This window comes from Rhinoraja longicauda, chromosome 3, assembly GCF_053455715.1.
Source record: "Rhinoraja longicauda isolate Sanriku21f chromosome 3, sRhiLon1.1, whole genome shotgun sequence".
Lineage (NCBI taxonomy): Eukaryota > Metazoa > Chordata > Chondrichthyes > Rajiformes > Arhynchobatidae > Rhinoraja > Rhinoraja longicauda.
In genome coordinates this window covers 65,983,348-66,001,632 of record NC_135955.1, presented here as the reverse complement: position 1 = coordinate 66,001,632, position 18,285 = coordinate 65,983,348, and the positions used below count along the sequence as shown (strand labels likewise).

The 18,285-nt window shown below is 43.5% G+C and overlaps 1 protein-coding gene across 2 annotated transcripts in view; it reads left to right on the top strand.

Annotated features, from left to right (window-relative positions):
* prr16 (proline rich 16) overlaps positions 1–18,285 on the top strand; it is a 187,523-nt gene that overhangs the window by 88,322 nt on the left and 80,916 nt on the right. For both annotated transcript variants that reach the window (XM_078397016.1, XM_078397017.1), the window contains one exon: positions 3,346–4,186. In XM_078397016.1, the coding sequence (XP_078253142.1) occupies positions 3,346–4,065 (720 nt within the window). In that variant the 3' untranslated portion in view covers positions 4,066–4,186. The remainder of the gene's footprint in view (positions 1–3,345; positions 4,187–18,285) is intronic.

Here is an 18,285-nt window from a genome sequence, read left to right as displayed (position 1 = left end):
TCACCATCCCCTCCCCTTCCCAGTTCTCCAACCAGTCTTACTGTCTCTGACTACATTTTATCTCTGTACCGCCCACTCCCCTGACATCAGTCTGAAGAAGGGTCTCGACCCAAAACATCACCCATTCCTTCTATCCAGAGATGCTGCCTGTCCCGCTGAGTTACTCCAGCATTTTGTGTCTGTCTTTGTGTTGCTTTGGTTTGAGACAAATGGGTGGGATTTAAAGTAAATATTCTATGCAGGGTATAAATAATTTTTGTGTGCATGGCAGTCAGTTGAAATAACTGTATTTTTACACAATTTTATGAAAGCAGTTTCAATGTATTGCAAGAAAAGTGCCCAATTGCAACATTTCAATGTTCCAACAGATAGCCACTCACAGTCAGAAATAGGATTGTTACCAAAAGTTACATGACAACAATAATTTGGCAATCCATTCTGTATTCTGACCTCCAGTTTCTCAGCTGAGGATAATTGTCCAGCTTTGAGGAACTCTCTGGCAGGCTTGTCTCCAAAAGCAGGTGACAGATTGTTCTGGGAGTTGCAGGAGGAAACTCTTGCATTTCCTAATTTCTTTAGTTGTCATTGTTTTAAGAATTATCTCATATAATCCAACGTGTTGAAATGCATTGTCACGTCTTTTATTGGGAGCTGAAGCATCTGATGTTGGCGTAGGAAAATAACTGCAGATGCTGGTACAAATCGAAGGTATTTATTCATAAAATGCTGGAGTAACTCAGCAGGTCAAGCAGCATCTCAGGAGAGAAGGAATGGGTGACGTTTCGGGTCGAGACACTTCTTCAGACTGATGTCAGGGGGGGCCGGGACAAAGAAAGGATATAGGTGGAGACTGGAAGATAGAAGGGGAACTGGGAAGGGGGAGGGGAAGAGAGGGACAGAGGAACTATCTAAAGTTAGAGAAGTCAATGTTCGTATCGCTGGGCTGCAAGCTGCCCAAGCGAAATATGAGGTGCTGTTTCTCCAATTTCCGGTGGGCCTCACTATGGCATTGGAGGAGGCCCATGTCAGAAAGGTCAGACTGGGAGTGGGAGGGGGAGTTGAAGTGCTCAGCCACTGGGAGATCAGGTTGGTTCAGGTGGACTGAGCGAAGGTGTTGAGCGAAACGATCGCCGAGCCTGCGTTTGGTTTCGCCAATGTAAAGAAGTTGACTTCTAGAGCAGCGGATACAATAGATGAGGTTGGAGGAGGTGCAGGTGAACCTCTGTCTCACCTGGAAAGACTGTTTGGGTCCTTGGATTAAGTTAAGGGGGGAGGTAAAGGGATAGGTATTGCATCTCGTGCGGTTGCAGGGGAAAGTGCCCGGGGATGGGGTGGTTTGGGTAGGAAGAGACGAGTGGACCAGGGAGTTACGGAGGGAACGGTCTCTGTGGAACGCAGAAAGGGGAGGGGATGGGAAGATGTGGCCAGTAATGGGGTCCCGTTGCAGGTGACGGAAATGTTGGAGGATGATTTGTTGGATACGCTGGCTGATGGGGTGGAAGATGAGAACGAGGGGGATTCTGTCCTTGTTACGAACGGGGGGGAGGGGGAGCAAGAGCGGAGCTGCGGGATATAGAAGAGACCCTAGTGAGAGCCTCATCTATAATGGAAGAGGGGAAGCCCCGTTTCCTGAAGAATGAGGACATCTCTGATGCCCTAGTGTGAAATACCTCATCCCGGGCGCAGATGCGGCGTAGACGGAGGAATTGGGAGTAGGGGATGGACTTTTTGCAGGAGACAGGGTGGGAAGAAATGTAGTCCAGATAGCTGTGCGAGTCAATGGGTTTATAGTAGATGTCAGTCACTAGTCTGTCTCCTGTGATGGAGATGGTGAGGTCCAGAAACGGTAGGGAGATGTCAGAGATAGTCCAAGTATATTTAAGAGCAGGATGGAAATTGGTAGTGAAGTGTATGAAGTCTGAAGAAGGGTCTCGACCGGAAACGTCACCCATTCCTTCCTAAGTTACTGCAGCATTTTATGAATAAACACTTGATGTTGGCAATCTGTTCTCTATTAATTTATATGTCTCATCCAATAACTTGATATTTATTTTGAAAAAGCAGTCAGAAATCTCATGCAAATTTTCACATGTCGTCTCGAGGCCCATCAAAGTTTTTAAATCTTCCTATTGTTTTTCATCTCTGCAGTCAGTTTCATTGACTTCAAACAGACCAAAGAATGCAACTGAATATGTGGAGGAGAATGGAACTAACTTATTGCTATCTCTCAAAGACGAATCTCTCTCGCTTAAAACCCAATGACCTTTCTACAAATCTGATGCCTTGAAAACAATCCTATTTAGCACATTATCCACATTAACATTCCTGCTACTGTATATCATAATGTTCAATTTCCTGTATTAAATTTTGTATTCTACTGTTGTAAGATCCTGTTAAACTTGTGTGAGTTGATATTGTTCCTTGAGCTTTGTTTGCATTTTTGAAAATTTGAACATGGAACAACTGAAGCCTGTGGTATACCAATGGCTACCAGCCAGATACTTATCCGGGGTCAGGTCCCACTGCTCCTTATGCAGACTAGTCATTGTTCAGGCCCCTTTCCCCTTACAACTATCCTGTATTAAAATGAACATAGCCATAAAAACTTCTCAAGTTTAGCAGAGGTCAACATAGCTTTTCATAAGTGAGATCATACGTGATAGGAGTAGAATTAGACCACTCGGCCCATCAAGTCTACTCCGCCATTCAATCGTGGCTGATCTATCTCTTCCTCCTAACCCCATTCTCCTGCCTTCTCCGCAGATTTTGATTCTTATATTTTTGCATTCAGGTGCATGAAGAAATGTTCTGCTCATCTGGTTGAGCAGAAAAGGATTCATGCGAAAAGGATTTGCATGTAAAGTAGCACTGACTTCCACATGGAAACCAGAAGCTTGAAGTGTGCAATTAATGAGCACTTACACTTTATCTTGATCAGTGTTCCTCGTTCAGATTTTTTTTACTGTATGTAAATACTATGAATTCAAGACATGAAAGTATGTGATTTCTGACTTGGTTCTGGAAAAATATGCATTCCAGCTGAATGGTTGTGAACAAGTCAATTTAAATGGTAATATTGATTGCTTATACAAAAAATGTTTCATGAAGTGGATACAGCATAGGGAATTGTAGGATTTAAGATCAGGATGATAAATAGCTTTAATGATTACAGCATTACTTTGTGTTTAAAAATTGTTGCAGTTGTTTCCGCGCTGGGCAGACTAGAGGGGAAATATGCTTACGTGCTGCATATAAGATGATGAATGATGGTCCACTTCCTTTGTCTGTGGGTTTCCAAGTTTTCATGTGCGTATGATTCTCACTGTTGTTTCCCATTGTGTGCAGGTAGTTGACCAAATAGACCATCTTACCTGTGATCTCCAGCTGGAGGAGGAAATGACTGACAGCTCCAAGACTGACACTATAAATAGCACCTCAAGTAATACAACTGCCTCAAGCCTCGATAAGGTCAAAGTGCACTCAGTTAGAACAATTTGTAAGACAACAGTGACTTCATCAGCAATCTTAACGGTGCTAAAGAAGACCAATCCCCCACCTCCGCCTCCACGATTAACACCCATCCGATACGAGGATCCTTGCAAACCCCCTTACTGCGCTAACCCTCTGAGGACCAATGGGGCCTTGCTTCGAAATGGAGCAGTATTGTGTAAGACAGACAAAATGCCAAATGGAGATGTATGCTGTCTCCCTGGTAGCAATCCAGGAAAATTGCATAAACAGCCGCCAGTGCCCAGAGTCGATAAAAACAAATATCAACAAGTCACGCGGGAAAGAGTTCGATTTAACGAGGAAGTTCAGTACCATGGCTACTGTCCGGATTGTGACGTTCGGTATGATATGAGAAACATGGATGTGCATTTGCACGGTGAATTGAGCAAAGCAAAAGGAAAACCACCTCACCAGTGCCCTCCCCTCGAAAATGGAGGATCGCGCGTTAACTTTAGTACTAATTTCTCAAACACAAAAGCTAAAATCACACCTCCACCAATTGCTCCAAAGCCTCAAAAGACTATTCTGAGGAAGTCAACAACCACAACAGTTTGATGCAACAATCTTGGAAACTTTTTTTGTACCCAAATGAATTGAGTACTTTCTAACCAAGCAATAAAGAGCCAACACACATGTACCCAGGGTTCTCCAGAGAAATATCCGAGAACAAATCATGGTAAGTGTATTTACTCTTTAAAACGTTTTCATTATTTGTGCCACTGTGAGGAAATTGAATGGCATATTCTTCATAGTGTTTTACATTAGTCGGGTTACAACTATAAACATGGTGTCTTGAAGTTAGTGCACTGTTTGGGATCGAAGATTATGTTATGGTACCTTAAATATAATTGTCCTCTTTTTGAAATCTAAACTTAATTCTCATTACAGTTCTTGGTTAAGGTTTATCAGGTTTTGACAGAAACACATGTATTCACTAAAATAAAGTGTAACAAGTTAGAGATTATTACAATTTTAGATGGCATTAAGGTAGCAATGCACTTGCTATCTACTTTTGAAATTTGGATCCATTGAAGTGAACAAAACCAAATTTAAAATGTAGAATCCAATTCCACAATCACACTGTGTTTACTACATATAATAGAGGTTGAATTATTATCCAGCATCCAATGCGATTTAATTAATCCATATTGTAAGATAACATCTAAGTTATTCTGTTTGTGGTTGTACAAAGATTGTGTTAATAAAGGAAGAAAACTGCAAATATTCTTTTGGAACCAGTTTTATCGAGGGCAGTATTTCAAAGAGAAATAAATGGGTTTTGAATGCTTTTTTTGTTTAAGCACAATGTTCAGTGTTCCATCTTTTACATTTTATACCATGCTTGTTTTGGTTATCTTGCAGTTCTTCATTGGAAACAGAATCACATTATGTTGTATAAATATTCATTAAATGTTTTTTATTTATATAGTTAGCAGATGAAAAGTATAAAAATAGGATAAACCCATCTTTTACAATTTAGGAGAATGTTGCTGTAGAGAAATCATGGTAAAACTATATGCAATCTCTCAACTCAATGCAATACTATTTTGGAAATCACATGATTTCAACAGATGGAATCTGCACAGATCCTTAACCAATGTGGATCTTGATCAAGACCAACAAATGTCATTAATTTCTATTTAGTTTGCACCCATTTTTTTTTCTTTCTGGTACAATATTTTATGAATAAGTTCTCAGCATTGAGGCACAACAGTCCCATAAACAAAGTCCAATGTCTACCGTGAGTGGAGGTGAATCAGACAGTCCCCTAGCTAATGGAAGGACCATTGAGAAGCCTAATAATAAGAGGGGAAGAAGCTGTTCTGAAGCCTGGTGATGTGCCTTTTCAAATGTGTGTACCTTCTGCCAGATAGGAAAAGGGAGAAGAAAGAATGATCAGGGTGGGACGTCTTTGATTATACTGTATTGGCTGCTTTTCACTTCATCACGAAGATTTGGCATTTTTGTTTTCTCCTCATAAAACAGACAATCTTGTTTCCCTGAAACAACTGGTGAAACAACTGGTGAAACAACTGGTGAAACTCTTCCTTTTCAAGTACATCCTCCTTTGGTTAAAGAGACTAAAATTCTTTACGATACTCCAGGTGCAGTTTCACCAAGACCTTCTATAATTGCAGTAAATTATCCCTACCTTTGAGCTCAAATCCCTTTGCAATAAAGGCCAACATACAGTTTGCCTTCTTAATTCTTGGCTGCAGCTGCTTTCAGTGATTTATGCACAAGGACTTCCAATCCTTTTTGACCATTACATTTGTCTGCCACTGAACTGATAACCTAATTTTCCACATTATACCCCATTTGTCATTTTGTTCCTCTCACACTTGGCTTGTTATCCATACTATTTTGAAGCACCTTTACATTCCCATCATCACCACATTTTTTACCACGTTTTGACCCCTTAGTCATCATTGATATAAGTTGTATATTAATGGGGCCCAATCACTGGTCACTCCAGTAAATTGCTGGTCAGAACTTGCCAACCAAGAAGTCCCTATTTATTTCTACTCCATGTTTTCATCTATTAACCATCTTCCAAGCCACATTAATAAATTTTCTTCAGTTCCATATGTTTTGATCTTGTTCATCAACGTTTTGCCTGCAGCAAATCCAAATACCACTGAACTAATTGGTTCACCGTCAATTTCCCCACTAGATAGATTCTCAAAGAACTCCGGTGGCTCAGTTCAATCTGATTTATCTTTCATCCCACTGTAACTCTCTTCAATCATATTACCTTTTTCTAAGTCTTCATGTCACTTTTATGAATTCCAGCCTTTTCCCAATTACTGATATCAGACTAGTAGTTCAGCTGTGCCTTACTTTCCCTCCTACTCCTTTCTGAAATAACCAGGTGACTTCTCCTACCCTCCTATCCACAGGAAACATTTCAGAATCTATACAATTATGGAAAGAGATAATGTGAGCATCCATTGATTCCATAGCCATAGTTATGTTAACAGCCAGAAATAAAAATCACCAGTTCCTTAGAAATTATTACTTTTCAGGCTTTTGAACTTCCTTAACAATATTTCTCTGCTCATACTAATTTCTTGTACCTCCTCAATGACACTGGTATTTCTGCGATATTTTGCTTGTGTCACCTTCCGTGAAGGTAGGCACGTAGTATTTGTTTAATTCCTCTAGCGTTTCCTAAAATCCCATTGTTGAGTCTGGGATCTGAAACATGGACTAAACGGGCATGACCCTCTTTTGTTATAAATTTCCAGTCTCTGGCAAGGAACCCACATTTAAAAGAACTCTGATAGTCTGTTTTTATGCTCCTTGCTACTTGATGCTTAAATTATATTTTGATTTGACAATTTCATGAGCAAGAAGTTTAAAGGACCAAAATTATAGCAAAGAGATTAAGCTTGGAATCTTGTTTGTGCAGTAAAACTTTGATATCTGGCATTCTCGGGGCTTTGTTGACATTGTTGGCATTTCAGGTTGAAACGTTACTTCTGAAATGCGGGGGAAGAGGAAGGATAACTGGTATGAAGAGCAGAGGGGGGGTGCAGAGGCAGGGGTAAACAGGCGATGAGTGGACAGGGCAGGGATAAAGGAATATGGGCAGATGGAAGAGAGGTAAGGGTGGAGTTAGGAGATAGAGCCAGGTGGATAATAAGTATACATTAATGACTTGGATGAAGGGATTAAAAGTACCATTAACAAATTTGCAGATGATACAAAGCTGGGTGGCAGTGTGAACTGTGAAGAAGATGCCATGAGGTTGCAGGGTGACTTGGACAGGTTGTGTGAGTGGGCGGATGCATGGCAGATGCAGTTTAATGTGGATAAGTGTAAGGTTATCCACTTTGGTGGTAAGAATAGGAAGGCAGATTATTATCTGAATGGTGTCGAGTTAGGAAAAGGGGATGTACAACGAGATCTGGGTGTCCTAGTGCATCAGTCACTGAAAGGAAGCATGCAGGTACAGCAGGCAGAGAAGAAAGCCAATGGAATGTTGGCCTTCATAACGAGGAGTTGAGTATAGGAGCAAAGACACAAAATGCAGTTGTACAGGGCCCTAGTGAGACCGCACCTGGAGTACTGTGTGCAGTTTTGGTCTCCAAATTTGAGGAAGGATATTCTTGCTATTGAGGGCGTGCAGCGTAGGTTTACTAGGTTAATTCCCGGAATGGCGGGACTGTCATATGATGAAAGACTGGAGCGACTAGGCTTGTATACACTGGAATTTAGAAGGATGAGAGGGGATCTTATCGAAACGTATAAGGTTATTAAAGGGTTGGATACGTTAGAGGCTGGAAACATGTTCCCAATGTTGGGGGAGTCCAGAACCAGGGGGCACAGTTTAAGAATAAGTGGTAGGCCATTTAGAACTGAGATGAGGAAAAACTTTTTCAGTCAGAGAGTTGTGAATCTGTGGAATTCTCTGCCTCAGAAGGCAGTGGAGGCCAATTCTCTGAATGCATTCAAGAGAGAGCTAGATAGAGCTCTTAAGGATAGCGGAGTCAGGGGGTATGGGGAGAAGGCAGGAACGGGGTACTGATTGAGAATGATCAGCCATGATCACATTGAATGGCGGTGCTGGCTCGAAGGGCCTACTCCGGCACCTATTGTCTATTGTCTAAGTGGAGAGAAACAATGGGAAAAAAAGGTCAGAAGGTTCTAGTTGGGCCCACTCTTTCAGTGGGGTAAAAAAGTGTGAGGATGGACAGGTTAGTATTGGAATGGGAATCCACCTGTGTATAATGCTACATAGCATTATAGTATATGTTCCAGTGAGTTTGGTAAGATCAAAGGGAATCTACGCCATGTTCAATTAAGGAGATCCAGTAGGTTCCAGGGAAGCTTTGGAAATATGGCCCAAGTACAATTTGGGGAACTGGGGCTCCAAGGGTGTGCAGGAACCAGAACTCCAGTGAATTAAAAAGGAACATGGGAACTGATCCTCGAGTGAGTTTAAAGGCAGTGTGGAAACATCGGCTGCTGAGCCAGGAGCCAAACCATCACAATTTCTGAAAATTCCAAAAGCAGATTATCAGAGTTTTTACTTTGGTGAAAATTTCAGTGATGTGGATAGAGAATAAATGCCAGTTGCTTCATTAAATGATAAAAGTAGATACTGCCTGGCAACAATCACACTTGGTCATGTTCCACCAGGCCACCAGTTACTCTATTGATTTGAGTTATTTTGCCCATGACAATACAGAGTCAAAATTGAGTGTAAAGTGAATGGTGGAGGTGGAACTCGGATATTAGTGAGTAGGTTATAGATAACTAAGTGTTGTTTGATACTGTCATGATATCTTCTATCTCTTTGCTTAATATCTTTTTGTTGACTGGTTAGCACACAACAAAAGCTTTTCAGTGTATCTTGTGAATTAAACTGAACTGAATTGAACCAATGATTGAGAGTAGGCTGATGAGGCAGTATTGGCCATATTGGATTTATCTTGCTTTCAGTGGAAAGGACATAGTTGAGAAATTTGAATGTCAGTTTTATAGCTGCACTGAAAAGATTGGCTCGAATCATGACTTAATGATTTAGTGAGCATAATGATTTAGTAACTGAACCATGTTATAGGTTCCCTTGAATTCTGCTGTGTCCAGGAGTGTTAGCTGTTGCTTTCATTTATTTGTTCTCTAACACCACATGCACTTGTTTTTGACATGAGCTGACCATGGTATATACCTTCAAGAAATGCCTAATATAAAACTAAGCATATATCTACTATATTACTTTTGTTGCCTTTTTGTGCTATCTCTTCAAATAACTCAAACAGATTGCTTGAGACTGACTTGGCCTTTCAGAATTTATTCTATTTATTCTTCTGATCCTACGCTAGCTGCTCCGGTATTTTTTGTTGTTTAGATTGATTTGTTGAAATTCACAGGTCTTGCTGCAAATCCATTTTTATTGATGAGAATAATTGTTGTCTGCCAGTTCCAAGACACTCTACCACTCCTGTCATTGAAGTCAAGTCTTCTTTACTTGAAATGGCCAATTATGAACAGGATGATCCTTTAAATCTAAGGTTTAAATAAAATATATATCCCAATATCTGTTCAATTAAAGTCCGTTTAGAATGCTGAAAAATCTGCAACCTTGAGATTTCAAATTTCTCTCAATATCTGGGACACTTTTAAGTTTACTTGCAGCATTTACAGATGGCAAAGCCCTGAATTCAGCTTTCTGTTATCAAAGACAGTCAAGACATTAATGGCCAGCATATCTGGTGAACCATAGAAGGTTTTGTTATTACTGTGACTATAGATCTCAAGGTAATTGCTTGCTCACAGCTTGCCTCTACTTGATTTATTCACAAAATGCTGGAGTAACTCAGCAGGTCAGGCAGCATCTCGGGAGAGAAGGAATGGGTGACGTTTCGGGTCGAGACCCTTCTTCAGACTGATGTCAGGGGGGCGGGACAAAGGAAGGATATAGGTGGAGACAGGAAGGCAGAGGGAGATCTGGGAAGGAAGAGGGGAAGGGAGGGACAGAGGAACTACCTAAAGTTGGAGAAGTCGTTGTTCATACCACTGGGCTGCAAACTGCCCAGGCGAAATATGAGGTGCTGTTCCTCCAATTTCCGGTGAGCCTCACTATGGCACTGGAGGAGGCCCATGACAGAAAGGTCAGACTGGGAATGGGAGGGGGAGTTGAAGTGCTCGGCCACCGGGAGATCAGTTTGGTTAATGCGGACCGAACGCAGGTGTTCAGCGAAGCGATCGCCGAGCCTGCGCTTGGTTTCGCCGATGTAAACAAGTTGGCATCTAGAGCAGCGGATGCAATAGATGAGGTTGGAGGAGGTGCAGGTGAACCTTTGTCTCACCTGGAAAGACTGTTTGGGTCCTTGGATGGAGTTGAGGGGGGAGGTAAAGGGACAGGTGTTGCATCTTGTGCGGTTGCAGGGGAAAGTGCCCGGGGTTGGGGTGGTTTGGGTGGGAAGGGACGAGTGGACCAGGGAGTTACGGAGGGAACGGTCTCTGCGAAACGCAGAGAGGGGAGGGGATGGGAAGATATGGCCAGTGGTGGGGTCCCGTTGTAGGTGACGGAAATGTTGGTGGATGATGTGTTGGATCCGCTGGCTGGTGGGGTGGAAGGTGAGAACGAGGGGGATTCTGTCCTTGTTGCGAGTGGGGGGAGGGGGAGCAAGAGTGGAGCTGCGGGATGTAGAAGAGACCCTAGTGAGAGCCTCATCTATAATGGAGGAGGGGAAGCCCCGTTTTCTGAAGAACGAGGACATCTCGGAAGCCCTAGTGTGAAACACCTCATCCCGGGCGCAGATGCAGCGTAGACGGAGGAATTGGGAGTAGGGGATAGACTTTTTGCAGGGGACCGGGTGGGAAGAAGTGTAGTCCAGATAGCTGTGCGAGTCAGTGGGTTTATAGTAAATGTCCGTCACTAGTCTGTCTCCTGTGATGGAGATGGTGAGGTCCAAAAATGGGAGGGAGATGTCGGAGATAGTCCAGGTATATTTAAGGGCAGGATGGAAATTGGAGGTGAAGTGTATGAAGTCAGTGAGTTCTGCATGGGTGCAAGAGGTAGCACCAATGCAGTCGTCGATGTAGCGGAGGTAGAGTTCGGGGATGGGGCCAGTGTACGTCTGGAACAGGGATTGTTCGACGTACCCGACAAAGAGGGAGGCGTAGGTAGGGCCCATGCGAGTGCCCATAGCTAGGCCTCTGGTTTGGAGGAAGTGGGAGGAGTCAAAGGAGAAGTTGTTGAGGGTAAGAACCAGCTCTGCTAGGCGGAGGAGAGTGCTGGTCGATGGGGATTGGCTGGTTCTACGGTCGAGGAAGAAACGGAGGGCTTCGAGACCATCCTTGTGGGAGATGGAAGTGTAGAGTGACTGGACATCCATGGTAAAGATGAGGGAGTGGGGTCCTGGGAACCGGAAGTTATCAAGGAGATGGAGAGCGTGTGAGGTGTCTTGGACGTAGGTGGGGAGGGATTTAACCAGGGGGGATAGGATGGAGTCGAGGTAGGTAGAGATAAGTTTGGTGGGGCATGAGCAGGCAGAGACAATGGGTCTGCCGGGACAGTTATGTTTGTGGATTTTGGGTAGGAGGTAGAATCGGGCCGTGCGGGGCTGGGGAACTATGAGATTGGAGGCACTGGGGGGTAGATCGCCGGAATGATGAGGTCCATGATGGTGCTGCTGATAAAGGTCTGGTGTTTATTGGTGGGGTCATGGTCCAGGGATAGGTAGGAAGAGGTGTCTGATAGTTGTCGTCTGGCCTCGGTCCGGTAGAGGTCAGCACGCCAGACTACCATAGCCCCTCCCTTGTCAGCGGGTTTAATAATTAAGTCCGGGTTGTTGCGGAGTGAGTGGAGGGCTGCATGTTCAGGAGGGGAGAGGTTGGAGTTCGTCAGGGGAGTGGAGAATTTGAGGCGGTTGATGTCACGCCGGCAGTTGGAGATAAAAAGTTCTAGTGAGGGTAGTTGGCCAAACGGGGGGGTCCAAGAGGAGGGGTCCATTGGAGACGGGAGAAGGGGTCATCAGTGGGGGGTGGGGACTCCTTACCATGGAAAAAGGCTCGGAGGCGGAGGCGGCGGCAGAAGAGCTCCACGTCATGGCGGACGCGGAACTCGTTGATGTGGGGGCGGAAGGGAACAAAGGTAAGGCCTCTGCTGAGGACAGACCATTCGGTGTCTCAAAGGGGGAGGTCAGGGGGGATGATAACTCCCTGGTCCACTCGTCCCTTCCTACCCAAACCACCCCAACCCCGGGCACTTTCCCCTGCAACCGCACGAGATGCAACACCTGTCCCTTTACCTCCCCCCTCAACTCCATCCAAGGACCCAAACAGTCTTTCCAGGTGAGACAGATGTTCACCTGCACCTCCTCCAACCTCATCTATTGCATCCGCTGCTCTAGATGCCAACTTATTTACATCGGCGAAACCAAGCGCAGGCTCAGCGATCGCTTCGCTGAACACCTGCGCTCGGTCCGCATTAACCAAACTGATCTCCCGGTGGCCGAGCACTTCAACTCCCCCTCCCATTCCCTGTCTGACCTTTCTGTCATGGGCATCCTCCAGTGCCATAGTGAGGCTCACCGGAAATTGAAGGAACAGCACCTCATATTTCGCCTGGGCAGTTTGCAGCCCAGTGGTATGAACATCGACTTCTTCAACTTTAGTTAGTTCCTCTGTCCCTCCCTTCCCCTCCTCCTTCCCAGATCTCCCTCTGTCTTCCTGTCTCCACCTATATCCTTCCTTTGTCCCGCCCCCCTGACATCAGTCTGAAGAAGGGTCTCGACCCGAAACGTCACCCATTCCTTCTCTCCCGAGATGCTGCCTGACCTGCTGAGTTACTCCAGCATTTTGTGAATAAATCGATTTGTACCAGCATCTGCAGTTATTTTCTTATACTACTTTGCCTCTACTTGACATGTGCCTCCTTTTTTCCTGATCAGATGCTCAATATATCTGTCAACCCAGTTGCCCTAAAATTTGCATGTTTGACATTTCATTCTACAGGAGCATACTGGCCCTGAACTCTTCCTATGTTTTAAAAGCATCCGACTTGCCAGACATCCTTTTCCCTACAGACAGCCTATCCTAAACAATTTTTGAGTTGTTATTTGATGTCATCCAAATTAGCCTACCCCAATTTAGGAAATTAGCTGGAAAAAGAATTTTACCTTTTTCCATGACTATCTTGAAGGTAATAATTATGCTCATTGGACCTAGATGTCCCCGACTGACACTTCAACTACAGGTCTAGCAGCATTTCCTAAGTGGAAGGTTTTCACATAACTGCTCAGTAAAACAAAACATGGAATTCTGGGAAAAATGGCACATCGTATCCAATTTTCTGGAAGCATACATTAATTTGTCAGCGGATGTACTTGAGAATTTCACAATGCTCAACATTTAGTTCACTGTTTTTTTATATTTAATGTTAAAGATTCAGGGTTTAAAAGGAATTTTTCTGCAGACTTGAATGGAACAGAATCAGTAGATAAGTTGGTTAAGAAGTAGGAAAGCAACATTATATAAAACATATATGGTCAGCCATGGCAAGTGTAGTGCATTTATTTGTGATTATTACATTTTAACAATTGCCTTACGAAATGTTTTTAAATGGTGAAAACTATTTTGGGCAGAGGCATACCATCTATCTGAAGAGAGTCTCGACCTAAAACGTTTCCCATTCTTTCTCCCCCGAAATGCTGCCTGTCCCACTGAGTTACTCCTGCTTTTTGTGTCTATCACAGGTTATCTTTTTTCAGCTTTGTTCTTGTAATACAGTATGAATATGGGTAATATAAGAAAATAACTGCAGATGCTGGTACAAATCGATTTATTCACAAAATGCTGGAGTAACTCAGCAGGTCAGGCAGCATCTCGGGAGAGAAGGAATGGGTGACGTTTCGGGTCGAGACCCTTCTTCAGACTGATGTCGGGGATGGGACAAAGGAAGGATATAGGTGGAGACAGGTAGTGGGAGATCTGGGAAGGAGGAGGGGAAGGGAGGGACAGAGGAGTTATCTGAAGTTGGAGAAGTCGACGTTCATACCACTGGGCTGCAAATGGGTAGACCTTGATTAAGCTTCTGCTCTATTGCAACCCTCAAAGTAATTGAAAATCGGGAGAGTGGAACACAAAATGTTTGAGTAACTCAGCGGGTCAGACAGATTCTCGACATACAATAGACAATAGGTGCATGAGTAGGCCATTCGGCCCTTCGAGCCAGCACCTCCATTCATTGTGATCATGGCTGATCATTCACAATCAGTACCCCGTTACGACATGTTTAGGCGATGTTTTGGGTTGGAACCCTTCCTCAGAAATCTGAAAGTTAGTTTGAGTTTATCTTGTTTGAAATGCTCATCCCTAGGGCATGTAGCATATGTAAACTGCCTCATGATCTTGCTTGCCTGTTGCCCCCAATTGGTGGGCAGCATGGTGGTGCAGCGTTAAGAGTTGCGCCAGAGAGCCGGGGTTCAATCCTGACTATGGGTGCTGTCTGTATGGAGTTTGCACGTTCTCCCTGTGACCACGTAGCTTTTCTCCTGGAGCTCCGGTTTCCTCCCACGTTCCAAAGACGTACAGGTTTGGAGATTAATTGGCTTTGGTAAAAATTGTAAATTGTCCCTAGTGTGTAGGATTGTGTTGGTGTACTGGGATCGCTGTTGGCATGGTCTCGCTGGACCCAAGGGCCTGTCTCCACTGCTGTATCTCTATTTCTTAAGCTTAGAATAGCATTCTTATGAACAAAATGTGAATGCTAGTAAAGAATAGTTGGTTAATTATATTCTTGATTCCTTCAGTCACTTTACTGATGATTACAATGAGATCAATAGGCCTATTTGGCATGCGTTAGGCTCCAACATGTTCAGATGGTGAACTGCAGATAGGATCCCTCCAGAGCAGGGTGGATATTCTGAGCTGATTTAATTGCATGTTCACTCATAGAAACTAAGTTCAAATCACATTGTGCAAAATTCAGGGTGATTCACTTGGACTCGCACTCTTCCATTTTATTATTTGAAAGAGTCCATCTAGATTTTTCTCTTTTTAATATTGGCTCTAATCCCATGTTTACTTTGCTCCAAAGAAGTAATCCCAAACTAATTTAGTGACTCAATATTCTGAGAGTACAAGATCTGTCCATTACCTCTGATGAGTTGAAGTGAGAGGAGGCCAAGTGCCACTTTTTGATTAGTTTAGAGATGTAGCGTGGAAACAGGTCTTTTGGCCTACCGAGTCCACACTGACTTGTACACATGTTCTATGTTAGAATACATTTGCATGCCGCACACTAGGGGCAATTTACAGAAGCCAATTAACCTACAAACCTGCACGTCTTTGCAATGTGCGTGGAAATCGAACCACCCAGAGTAAACTGCCACAGATAGCACCCATAGTCAAAATCAAACCCGAGTCTCTGACGCTGTGGGGCAGCAACTCTACCGTTGTGGCACTGTTCAACCTTGTGATTAAATGCACTTTAGTTTACCAGCTGAATTGTTCAGTTCAGTTCAGTTCAGTTTAGTTTATTGTCACGCCTACAGTGTATGAGGTACAGTGAAAAGTTTTTGTTGCATGCTAACCAGTCAATGGAAAGACAATACAATTGAGCTGTTCACAGTGTACAGATACATGATAAGGGAATAATGTTTAGTGCAAGATAAAGCCAGTAAAATCCGATCAAAGATAGTCTGAGGGTCACCAATGAGGTAGATGGTAGTTCAGGATTGCTCTCTAGTTGGGCTCGGATGGTGGAGTTGCCTGATAACAGTTGGGAAGAAAATGTCCCTTTGCAGTTTATTTGGTGATGGTATTTCCATGCTATCATTAGAGTCATGGAGTCATAGAGGGTGGAAACTGGCCCTGCGGCCCAACTTGCCACATCGACCAACTTGTCTCATATACACTAGTCCCACCTGCCTGCATTTGGCCCATATTCCTCTTAAATCTGTTGTATCCATGTACCGGTCTAACTGATTTTTAAATGTTGCAATAGTCTCTGCCTCAACTACTTCCTCTGGCAGCTTCTTCCATACACCCAGCAGCCTTTGTGGGAAAAAGCTGCCCCTCAGATTCCTATTAAATCTTTTCCCCTTCACCTTAAACCTATGAAGTTTTAGGATTTAGACCTTTATATGATGAAGGAACGATGATATGTTTCCACGTTGGGATGCCAAGTGAGTTTGAGAGGTCTCCGTGGGATAGTACATATTCCTTTCCATCCTTGCTATGAACCTTTGGTTGCCAACAGTCCTTTCTTCAATGGGATTCCTTGCATTTAAAATAGAAATAGCCCGTCCCATACAAAAGCAACAGGGATGCCCTATCTGTTGTATTTTGCCCAATCTCAGCAATTCGCATAGACAGATAGGATCCAGAAAAGATCAGAGAAACTAATTCCTCTCCTCCAAACCAATCTCGAGCCTGCTACTTTCTTCCCTCTGGCTTCATAATCCACAACTCTTCAAACCTGTCTCACACTTTCTGCTCTTATCTCCGGTTTTTGTTCCAATCATCTGCCTATCAACTCCCCCCCCCCTTGCCTATGCTCACCTATTACCTACCACACTTTGTCCTGCCTCTCCATTTTTTTGCTCCCACCCCCCGTACAATCTGTCTGAAGAGAGGTCCTTCCCAAAACATGACCCATCCATATTTTTCAGAGATGCCGCCTAACCTGCTGAATTACTTCAGCACTCTGTGTCCTTTTTGTGTACAAATATCTATTAAGGTAGTGGCAATCCACGAACCTTAAGATAGCATTTTTCTTAGCAGCTAACAGATGTACAGCACTATCCAGATCCCACCAACGAACATTAATGGCTAGGACTTTGTGGTGAATACAGAACACTCTCTGCCTACTTTACTCATCACTGACTCCAGGTTCATTGGAACATTTCCCAGCAGGACGACTGCTGTGGATCTCCAGAATTCCCCCTCCCCCCCTCCCCTCCTCCCTCTCCCCCACCCCCTCCCCTAAGCAAGGAACAAAGAGGTCTGGCTACAGTTAACATTCTATCAATTCTCACTTTTCCAAAGTACGTTATTGTCACCTTGGTACAAACTGACAATCTGAAACATACCTGAGGGCTTGGAGGCAATCCACTAGAATTTCAATGTCTTCAAGTGAGATGTTAAGATCATTAAATGACCTGTAAATGCTACAGGCCAACAACTTCACTCCCAGCTTCACGCTGTGCTTCAATCACCCAAGCATCACTACTCACCAATCTTGTTATGAACTATATGTTTATCGCTTTGTATGTGGTAATGCAATATGCAAGTATGTTTCTATATAGAAGGTCAATTATGGGTTAGATTTTTAATAGTCCAAAACATAATATGTGGGTCATTCATTATAAAAATCCTGTAAAGTCAGAAGATGAAAGAGGATGTTTCCATTAGTGGGAGAGTCTAGGACTAGAGGTCACAGCCTAAGAATTAAAGGATGTTCTTTTAGGAAGGAGATGAGGAGACATTTCTTTAGTCAGAGGGTGGTGAATCTGTGGAATTCTTTGCCACAGAAGGCTGTGGAGGCCAAGTCAGTTGATATATTTAAGGCAGAAATTGATAGATTCTTGATTAGTACAGGTGTCAGATGTTATGGGGAGAAGGTAGGAGAATGGGGTTAGGAGGGAGAGATAGATCAGCCATGATGGAATGGCGGAGTAGACTTGATGGGCCGAATGGTCTAATTCTACTCCTATCACTTATGACCTTATGAGCAACAGAAGAGGTGTAAATCAGGTTATTGACCTGTTGTCAGTTGTTTTACACCACTATATATATCCATCCATGTGGATTTATTCCTTTATGAATCTTATTGGGTTTTTTTCTTTATTTATTTTATTCCCTATTGCACAATCTTCTATGATTATTTGGCCCATATAGCCTGCTCTTGTTGTAATAAACTCTTATGGTAAGATATCAACTTTAAATAGGGTAGCACAATGATGCGGTGGCAGAGTTGCTGTCTCACGGCGCCAGAGATCTGGGTTCGATCCTGACTATGGGTGCTGGCTGTGCGGAGTTTGTTCGTTCTCCCTGCGACCACATGGGCTTTTTCCAGGTGTTCCGGTTTCCTCCCACATTCCAAAGACATGCAGGTTTGTTGATTAATGAACCTGTAAATTGTGGGTTATAACCACAGCTTATGTGACCCATGCAGTGAAAAACTAGATCAACAGTAGCCTATTTACCCCTTAATTAATCTATTAGATTAATGTTTGGGAGCAAGTGATTCCCTACTTTGGCCTTACTTTTTGAAGCTATGAGTTTGGTATGTTCAGTACACCATTCCAAAATGGA